Source organism: Chenopodium album, chromosome 4 (genome assembly GCF_948465745.1).
Source record: "Chenopodium album chromosome 4, dcCheAlbu1.1, whole genome shotgun sequence".
Taxonomy (NCBI): Eukaryota; Viridiplantae; Streptophyta; class Magnoliopsida; order Caryophyllales; family Amaranthaceae; genus Chenopodium; species Chenopodium album.
In genome coordinates, this window is record NC_137837.1 from 11,228,381 (window position 1) to 11,238,763 (window position 10,383).

At 33.5% G+C, this 10,383-nt stretch overlaps 1 protein-coding gene across 1 annotated transcript; it reads left to right on the forward strand.

The window, feature by feature from the left end:
• Nucleotides 1-304: 304 nt before the first annotated feature.
• Nucleotides 305-6,464, forward strand: LOC145626669 (protein NRT1/ PTR FAMILY 1.2-like). Its single transcript, XM_081679137.1, has 4 exons — nt 305-649; nt 815-1,032; nt 4,849-5,363; nt 5,503-6,464. The coding sequence occupies exons 1-4, from the start codon at nt 544-546 to the stop codon at nt 6,335-6,337; spliced, it is 1,674 nt and encodes a 557-aa protein (XP_081535263.1). The 5' UTR covers nt 305-543; the 3' UTR covers nt 6,338-6,464.
• The last annotated feature ends 3,919 nt before the right edge of the window (nt 6,465-10,383 follow it).

Consider the following 10,383-nt stretch of genomic DNA (forward strand, 5'->3'; position numbering starts at 1 on the left):
AAAACGTTTTTAGATTATCTTTAATAAGTTTGGGTGAGATTTCCATAAAGAGAACGTGATTTACTGATCGTCTGGTCCTACTAAAAATAGTAATGAGCAATTATTGCACATGTATATATTTCATTTTTAAAAAGGCCTAGGACCCAAAAGACTAATCAAATATATGTACTCCATCAATCCCTGAAAGAACGATCCACTTGAGTTGATTCCGCGGATATTAAGAAAGTTAAATAAAATGAATTAAAAGTATATTGAAAAGAAAATTTACATAGGGTTTTATAAAAAAGTGGAGAGAGAAAGTAATAAAAGTACATAAGGGGGAAGCTAATTTTGCATAAATATTATTGCAAATTGGTGAGGATTTTAATGCAAATGGATTATTTTTTTTGGGACTAAAATTAGGCTAAATGAGTGTTTTTTTTGGGGATGGAGGTAATAGTAGTTGATACTGAAATATATATTTTATATAATGCTCTCCTTAAAAATTCAATACATATCACGACGTAATACATATAATTGAAGCTTGAACAATCTTGTGTGCAAATGGCGGATGAAAGTCTCGAGCAAAGGCTTATTAACGAGCATCAACAAGAGGAAACGCTTTCTAAGAGAAACAAGGCTAGTTTTATTACCTTGCCATTCATCATAGGTAAATTAACAAAAACTTGTACCGGAGTACTTCATTTTAATTATATGTATATCTTTACATATATTTTTTTTTTTATTAGTAATCACCAAGAAACTTGCATTAATTAGTTTTGCATGATTCTGTTGTTCGTAACCAAATATATAAATTGTTGGATAATATTGGCAGCAAATGAATCATTTGAGAAGGTAGCAAGTTATGGATTGACGACGAACATGATAGTTTATTTGATGAATGATTACAAGATGAGCTTAGCCAAAGGCCAGAATTTGCTCTTCTTATGGACAGCTGCTATCAATTTCTTGCCTATAGTTGGTGCTTTTGTGGCAGATTCTTATCTAGGCCGTTTCCTTACTATTGGTGTTGGTTCAATCTTCAGTCTATTGGTAAGTTCATCTCTAATTTTATGTTCATCATATAACAATACTCTTGATCGGTTTATTGTTGTTAATTACTTCAGGGGGTAAGTTATTCGGATAAATAACATTGATATTTAAATGGGAAAGTAACTCACAGAAAAAAAAAAAAGATTAAAAGAATTTTGAAATCGGCCGAATTTAAAATACATATGGATTATTCTATATTGAAATCAAGATATTTTTAACAAATCTAAATTATTTGTTAAAAATATCGTATCCAAAATTAAAAAATCTAAATTATTTGTTAAAAATATCGTATCCAAAATTAAAAAATCTAACTTATTTGTTAAAAATATCGTATCTCTTGTATTCATTACTGTACGGACTACATAGTATGACAGCTTAAAATCAATCCAGTGACGTGTAGTACTTCGTACTCCGTATTTACTGTGTAATTATTATCAAATTACAACTTCTTTTTCCAAATTGATTACTCCGTATTTATTTATTGTATGCTCTGTACTGAACTGAATTGAACCGGATTAAAATTGTATTGAATTGAATTTTTTATGAGAGAAGAAAATTAGGAACTGAACTAAATTGAGCCGAACAGAACTAAACTAAATTAAAATTAAGCGGAAGAGAATAGGTCCTAAATCTAACAAACGTGAAGTTGTGGTCTAGCATTGGAGTATAATTGAAGCTTACATATACTCCCTTCGTTTTTTTTTTTAATTTTTTATTATTTTTTTACTTGTACCACTTACAAATGTGTGGAGTTTTAGGAGAATAAATTTGGTATATATAATACTCCATCCGTCCCTTATTTACATGTCTATTTCCTATTTTTTTACAAAAATTAATGAACTTAGAGATCCTTAAAACCCATAATTAGGAAGTACAAATGTGCAGGAAGGGGTAGAGAGAGAAAAAAATGTACTCGCTCCGTTTTTAAATACTTGCTCCATTTCTCCATGCGCGAATTTTTAGGAGAAATTAGGGAAAGTAATAAAATATGGAGGTAGTGAGGTTGGTGAAAGAATTAAAAATTATCAAAAGCAAAAGTAGTGGAGAGAATTGGAGGAGAGAAAATATATGTTGAAACCACTAGGTGAGAGAAATTGATTAAATATTGTAAAAATTTTCCAAATAAGGAAATGGAGCAAGTATTTAAAAACGGCCGCAAATGGAAAGTGGAGCAAGTATTTAAAAACTGATAGAGTAGTTGGTAATTATTGAATAGATAGAGAGGTAAAGTGTTGAAAAATGACGTCAAAAGTACAAAAAATCTAAAAAAACATTGATGATAACTCATCAAATAGAGGGAACATAGTAAAAAAGTATATTCTTTTTATAGAAGTAGACATGTAATTTTGAACTCCCCAAAAGGAAATTAAAGTAGACGTGTAAATAAGGGACAGATGGAGTATAAGACTCTCTCCAATGGTGAGACTCAAGTGAGTATTTTTAGGAGAGAAAGAGTATTTTTTAGAATGTATACCAATAAGTTGGTATATAAGCTAGCAACTCCAAAAGAAAGTTGCCAAGTTTAGATACTCAAGTTTAAGTCTCTTTTGCCAAAAAATGTGGGTCCCTTGTCAATATTCTAATATATTTTGTAATTTATTTAACTTTTACCTTTTTCTTTTTTTAAATAAATACAAATTAGAAAACAACTCCTCACAAAAGAAAAAAGAAATGGATTTGGTGAGCCATAAATTGAAAGTGATATTTGTATATTTTAAAGAGTCTCACCATTGGAAAATCAGACTTCACATGAGTTGCTAAATTGAGAATTGAGTATAGTATCACCATTGGAGGTAAAAAAATAACTCATTTTGTATTTCAATACCCAAACTTGAGTCTCACCATTGGAGATGGTCTAATGATCTTAGTGGATGAATAATTTATTATGGTAAAAGTAATGTGGTGACTATGAAAGTAAAACTCTGTGAGAGAGTAATGGAGACCATGAGAAAGAGAAATGATAATAACTTAATTTGAGTGGGGTACGTCTGAGTAAGAGAGAAAAATAATAAAATGTAGCATAAAGTTATTATTTATAGAAGACTTCTATAGTTCTATTAGAAGTGATGTAAATAAAAAAATAAAAATAAAAATAAAAGGAAAGTGATGTATACAATAAAATAAAATAAAAAACCGGAGGGAGTACTTCCTTAGTTTTAGGGTTACTGTAACGATTGAAATTTTGTATTACTGATTATTCTTGTTTGACATTAAATTATATGTTAAAAAAATATAGTTATATGGGGTCTTCTTAGATTAGTCTCAAAATATACTTTCAAAAATTTTTACTGTACTCTTATGTAATTATAGATACTTGATATTTAACAAATTTCCCCCGTATCAAATTAGATGACAACACACTTCTTTTATCATGTCAAAAGTTCATTCGAAATATATCTTTAATTATATTATTGTAAAAAATAATAAAAATTTAAAATTTAATTAAATGCACCTTGAAATAAATCTAACAAGATTCCATATGACTATTTTTTTTAATAAATTTTATTAAAAACCAAAAAACATGCTACAAAAGCATGGCAGTACAGACCAGCCTACAAAACACCAGCACCCCAAAACAAAGCCTGAACACAGGACATCACCAAGAGCCTACACTAACCATCTCCTCATTTCTTCATTACAATTACAAGCTACATTAAACATGACTCTTCTAATTATAGCATCTTTTACTTCTGAACTTCTCTTGAAAACTTTGGCATTCCTCTGCAGCCACACTTGATAAACGGTCTCAGTAAAAACACATTGTGTAGAGCTTAGCTTGAGCTGTCACTTTCCTGCTCATCATAACAACTAGTCTCAACTATTCCGTAAAATGCAAACTGCTTCTCTGTAATCTAAGGGCCTGAAGAATCCATTCCAAATCTCAGCCGAAAAATATTAGTCAAAGCAAAGTTAATGAATAGTGCCAGAAGTCAAATTGTGTCATCTAATCTGAAACGGAGGAAGTATAAAGTATGTTTTGGAATGCATAATTTCACCTTGTTGCAACATTACTAGAAGGGATCGGAGAAAGTATTACATTGGGTAATACTCCGTAATATATACTATAACCCATTAAGCCCTAGAGTTCTAAATATGTATTTGATGTATTTAATAAATTGATACTTTTTTAGTTCTTTATTATTTTTTATCTGTGGTATCATGTATGATGGGTAAGGATTAATTAAAATCAGGATATTCTTTTTTTGATTTAAAAATGAGAGTTTATATTTTTGTGGTTACATTAATTAAATTAAATGCATGGTAACCTTGAAATTGCAACTAAAATACGAATACACATAATGAAATAAGTGGTTTCTTTTGAGCTAAAAATATTTTGTATCTAAAGACCAAAGCAAACTATAAGCCAATTAGATTGTTGAAAACAAGCTAAATTACAAAATGGTACCAAATCCAAACAATGGCAACCACATTACATTTAAATCGCATGTATGTAATTGACACTTTGTATATAGGGCTTAGATGTAGGAAAAATGTATGAAGAAAGTATTTTTGTTATGAATTGACAAAAGACAATTAAGCATTATTATTGCTTGTCCAAAGTGAATTATTATTTTTAAAGCTCATTTTTGTTGATTTACAATCAAAGTTGAAACATATATAGTAAGGTCCTTTTTCTTCTTGTTCTAGGAAATCTTATACACACCCTCCGATCCTTTTTGTTCTTTCCATTTGAAATCTTTTCGTGTTCCAATTTTAAAAAACAAAAAGGATCGAAAGGAGCAAACAAGGTTGATGAAAGATAAGTTATGTTCAGTACTTAATTTTATGGTTTAGAATTAAATTTTCTTACCACAGGGGATGATTATGCTTTGGATGACAACAATAATCCCTGAAGCCAAAACTACAGCAGGACCGTATGCTCTCCTTCTGTCCTCCTTTCTTTTCATAGCAATTGGCGCGGGTGGTGTTAGGCCTTGTTCACTAGCATTTGGAGCTGATCAAGTAGACCAAAGAGAAAATCACAAAAACAGGACAATTCTTGAAACTTTCTTCAATTGGTACTATGCTTGTGGTTGCTTTTCTGTTGTAATCGCGATGACAGTAATTGTGTACATCCAAGATCACTGGGGTTGGAAAATTGGTTTCGGAGTTCCAGTGATACTTATGTTCTTATCAACACTCTTCCTCTTCCTTGCTGCTCCTTACTATGTGATGAATCAGGTAAAAAGAAGTCTGTTTATCAGTCTAATACGAGTTGCTGTTGCTGCTTTTAGAAACCGAAAAATGAATGTACAACCTCTAGGATCAAGTGTTCATCAGTACTATCATGAAAAATATTCGACAGTAATTGTCCCAAGTGACAAATTAAGGTCAGTTTCTTTTATCATTATAACAACAATTGTATCTCCAACTTCTATTTTAGCCATCTAGGCCTTTCAAATCTGTTACTCGCGCCAAAAATTTGTGAAGAAATCGATATAATCTGTATTTGATCATTATTGACTTTAGGTGCTTAAATAAAGCTTGTATCATTCAAGACCGCGATCAAGACATTGGTCCGGATGGCCTGGCCAAAGATCCATGGACACTATGCACGGTGGAGGAAGTCGAAGAGCTCAAGTCTCTCATTAGAGTCCTCCCAATTTGGTCTACAGGGGTGATAATGTCCATACACGCGAGCCAGAGTTCATTTGGTCTGCTTCAAGCGGAATCCATGGACAGACACCTAGGGCCGAACTTTGAAGTTCCTGCAGCCTCATTCATAACATTCTCAACCATTGTTATTGTATTCTGGATTCCTATCTATGATCGCGTACTCCTCCCCTTAGCGTCGTGGATCTATGGCAAACCCGTTACCCTTAGTGTCAAGTTGAGGATGGGAATAGGGCTATTCTGTGCATTCATGTCTATGTTGGTTGCTGGAATTGTTGAGAATGTAAGAAGGGAACGAGCCATTGCTCAAGGGTTCGTAGATAGTAATGGACAGGCAGTCCTCATGTCCGCCTTTTGGCTAGTACCCCAATATATCTTCAGTGGTCTTGCTGAAGCCTTCAATGCTATCGGGCAAAACGAATTCTTCTACACTGAAATGCCGAAAAGCATGTCAAGTATAGCAACTTGTCTCTTTGGTGTAGGAATGGCCGTTGCAAACTTGTTGGCTAGTTTGATATTTAACTTGGTGAATGATATAACCAAGAGAGAAGAAGAGAGTTGGGTTTCAAGTGATGTTAACAAAGGTCATTATGACTATTATTATTGGTTTTTAGCTACAATATGCTCCTTCAATATGTTGTATTATATGATCTGTAGTTGGTGTTATGGACCTGTTGCAGGAGAAGTTTGATAAATTATTCACTGTATTTGCCAAACAAAATATTTGGAGTTTGGTATGCAAGTATACTGATAAATGTATATGTATAATAATTGGTTGTATTACTTGTATATGATGAATAAATTATCATATTATATAATACCATACATCCTGTATATTGACCAAGGGATGTTTGGTATGTGGGAATAAGTGCTGAGACTTCCAAGTGTAGTGAAATCTCATATTTGTTGCCTTAGCTTGTAGTTATGTAGAAATGGGATATATAAGGGGAAGAGAATTGTGAATAATACACTTGCTTGTATATCTTCTCTAAATTTTATAGAAGGAAATTGGTGATTACATAGTACCTTTGAAATTGAGAAAGTGTAAATAGTAAGTTCAGTAACTTGTCTGTTATAGTTATATAATTTCATTATCGCAAGCTCTACTCATTTGTAGTTCTATTCAATTACATTTATGTGTGTTCAATACGTGCATATTACTTTGATCATTAATATATCTTAGTATATGTTACTGAAAATTATAGAGGATGCCCCAGTTTCTCACCTGGCATTTTCGTAAATAAACCAACAACTTTATTCAATTGTGGAGCCCACAATAATGAAAAAGTTGTTGATTTATTCACGAAAATGTCATTTTTTCTCACCATGAGAAACAGGAAATTTCCCAAAATTATATAAGTGAATTATCAAATAGGGGTGCAAGACTTAATAGTTAACATGTAAATTTTTTTTATTTTTCAAATACAAGTACAAGAGATAAGGCCAAAGTTTTTAAATTTTCTTACCACATAATTTGTGATGAGAATTAAGGAAAACGGAGTAGTATAAACAAATACGGAGTATAAATTATTTGAGAATATATCATGTACTGTATCACTATGAAATTTCATAACACATAAAAATCGTTACTTCTAAAGGACCAGCTTAATTTTTTAAACACTCAATGTAATTTTGTCGTTGTAGGATCTAGATACCAGTTCTTAACAAAACAAAAGAAATCCAAAAATCAAGCTCAAATTCCCATCCTAGACATTAACCAAAGTCAACGATTTGTGGTATTGAAAAAGTTACACACTTACACCAGCTGATAACATTAGAACAAGTACAGTATAATGTAGTATTAAAAGACTAAAAGAGAGTATACTCTCTTATAGTCTTAGTAGTATTACTGTCCTTAATCATGGATAATAATTGACTTCAATAACTTTTAAACGAGTAAATACAAGTTGATATCTGTCAACTTGCATTGTTAATATCAAGGGCAATTCAGTCTATTTTCCATTTAAATGATGGGCAAATTGGTAATTTCGAATTTTACATGGCTCTTCCCGTAATGAGTTTCCCGTTTTCTCCAATACTGACGATAACGATAGACGTCACACGTCAGATTAATTTCCCTCATTTGAAACCCAAAGCAGACCTTCTCCTCACTCTCTCTCCACCCCCTCATTCACTCGGACGCCGCCGTAGCAACTCAGTAAACTCCCCCTGAATTCGAGTTCTCGAACACGGGTTTGACCCACAATGCAAAGCACTAATCTTTTATCAGTTGATGAGCTTTTCTCCGATGGTTTCCTCCTCCCTCTTCATCCGAACCAACCGAACCGAAACAGGATACCGGCCTGAACGAACCGGACCCGTCTCCTGCCGAACCAGATTTCGAACCCGAGCCCTAAAACTAACCGTCGGCGTTGATCAGTTCGAAACTTCGAATAACCCAATTTTAACCGCATCAAAGCGGTGAAGGGAGATTTCAAGCGGACCGAGAAAAAACCGGGGAATGAATCCGAAAATAATGTGGAGTAAATCGAGAAGAGAAAGAGCGGATAAATGATGATGAATTTTGCCGGCGACGACTTAGTTGCCTTGTAAGTTTGATTTCGTATAATTGGGTAAATTTTTTTTTTTTTTTTTTTTTTTTTTGAAAGCCATAATATTGGGTAATTGAATTTGGATATTGTTCTACAATTTGATGATTATGATTTGTACTGGAGTATTGGAATGTGTGGATGCAATTAGGATTTTAAGTTTGGTTATTCTTAATAATCATATAAATTGAAGCTTTTTTATTTGATTTCCTCGTGAAGTTTTTTGGTTTGATTTTCTCTCTCCTCCAACCCAGATCAGAGTAAAGTGAAGGAGTAAACGTCTGCTACTCTTCCTCTCAATTTAAGATCCGTAATACATTTTGTAAAAGAAATGAAAAAAACGGAGTCCAACTCAGCATTCTAATATTTTATGAATACTTTCCAAAAAGCAAACCTATTATTTACAAGATTGCTATGATATTAACATTGTTTGTTGATATCTGATATCAATGGGGACAGCCTCCTTTTAAACTTCCAAAACTTTTTGATACCTGAAGTTGCATTGCCTCCATCACAACCAGATTTCACATTCCTTTTGTTCTTCTCTATAGCACCTCCGGCATATTTAGCGAGCAATTTGATCGAATATCGCCAAGCAAGAAGGAACGTAAGGAAGCAGAGTCCACAGATGAAGATAGCCAACCATAAACTCATTTTAGCAGTAACCACAAACACGCCCATTGTGAATGTCAGCAGAGTGAGGTGAAAGGATAAGCGAATCAGCATTATAGAAACATCTAATAGCATGAGAGAACCGTGAATATACCCATTACCCAGAGGAGTAAGAATAGACAAAGCTTGTAGATTTATTTAAATTTGATTAAGAATTTGTTTAAATTGATTGGAACACAAATGAATATAATTAACTCTCCAAGCAAATGTATCATTTTGTCTTAGGAGTGAAAACCCTTGATTTTGTCCAAATAAATTAATACGTTTAAAGATTATGAATTTCAATATACACCCTATGAATAATAGGAAGAAAGGTAATTGCATCGACCTATATGGCTGCATGTATAGAAAGTCTGAAAGTGTGATTTGTTTTAGAAAATTAGACATGCACGTTAAGTACTAACCTTAGGTAGGGATGGCAACGGGTCGGATCTGGACCGGGTCCGGATGGATCCGGATCCAGATCCGTTTTTGTATTTAGGATCTAGATCCGACCCGGATCCGTCGGGTCTAGAAAATGAAGACCCGGATCCGGGTCCAAAACGGGTCCAATATATTTTGTCTAATTTTTTGCAATAAATGTAATGTTCGGGTCAAAAAAATTATTTCAAACTTACGTTGTTGGTTATTAAGTTCAACCCAAAATTAACCAATTTATACACTCATATTTTGAATTAAAATTATAAACAACAAAAAAAATACGATGTTTCATATGAGCTAGTGAAAAAACAACGATGATGTATATATAATATGAGCATCCAAAATTCATCTCTTGAAAGGGTTAATCTTTATCATTACTAACATTATCAACATTTTTAATAAAGAAAAACAAATTTAGTTTTTTCTAATAGGAAAAATAAAAAAACGGATCCACGGATCTGGATCCGGGTCTAGGACCCAGACCCAGATCCAGATCCAGATCCGTTTTTGTCAGCAGGACCCGGATCCGACCCGGATCCGTCGGGTCCAAAATTTGAAGACCCAGATCCGTGAAAAACGGATCTGGATCCACGAATCCGGGTCGGATCCAGATCCATTGTCATCCCTAACCTTAGGGGGCTTGTCCAGTTAATCTTCATGATTGACAAAATTTGTCAATCATAATCTCCACCCCAGCTTTTGTGACCCCCACTTGATGAATCAGCAAGATGAAACATCATTTTATTTGACGCCGTAACCGCAATTGGGTTAACCATTGAAAAGCTTCGTACTCTTTCTTGCTCCATTAAAGCTTCATCAACCTCCATTCCACCATTGAAGCTAGCTTCTCCATCTCCACAACCTTTGAAGCTTTCCCGACACCACCATTGATGATTCCCCAAAACCCACCCACCTTCCCCAATCTTAAACGAAAACCCTATGAATAAAGGGTGAAATTAATGGCATGGTCAACCCCTAAGGGTAGGGGTGACCATGTCTTCCATTCAAGCTCCCTCCATTGAGCTTGATTTTCGAAGATGGGTCGTTAATGGTAGAAGTGAGGTCGTCGATGGCAAAGAGAGGAGATGAAATATAC

Coding starts and splice junctions, on each gene's coding strand:
- LOC145626669 (XM_081679137.1), top strand. CDS start 544: ATGGCGGATGAAAGTCTCGAGCAAAGGCTTATTAACGAGCATCAACAA. Junction 1,033..4,848: donor GTTCAATCTTCAGTCTATTG/GTAAGTTCATCT, acceptor TTCTTACCACAG/GGGATGATTATGCTTTGGAT. Junction 5,364..5,502: donor GTCCCAAGTGACAAATTAAG/GTCAGTTTCTTT, acceptor TATTGACTTTAG/GTGCTTAAATAAAGCTTGTA.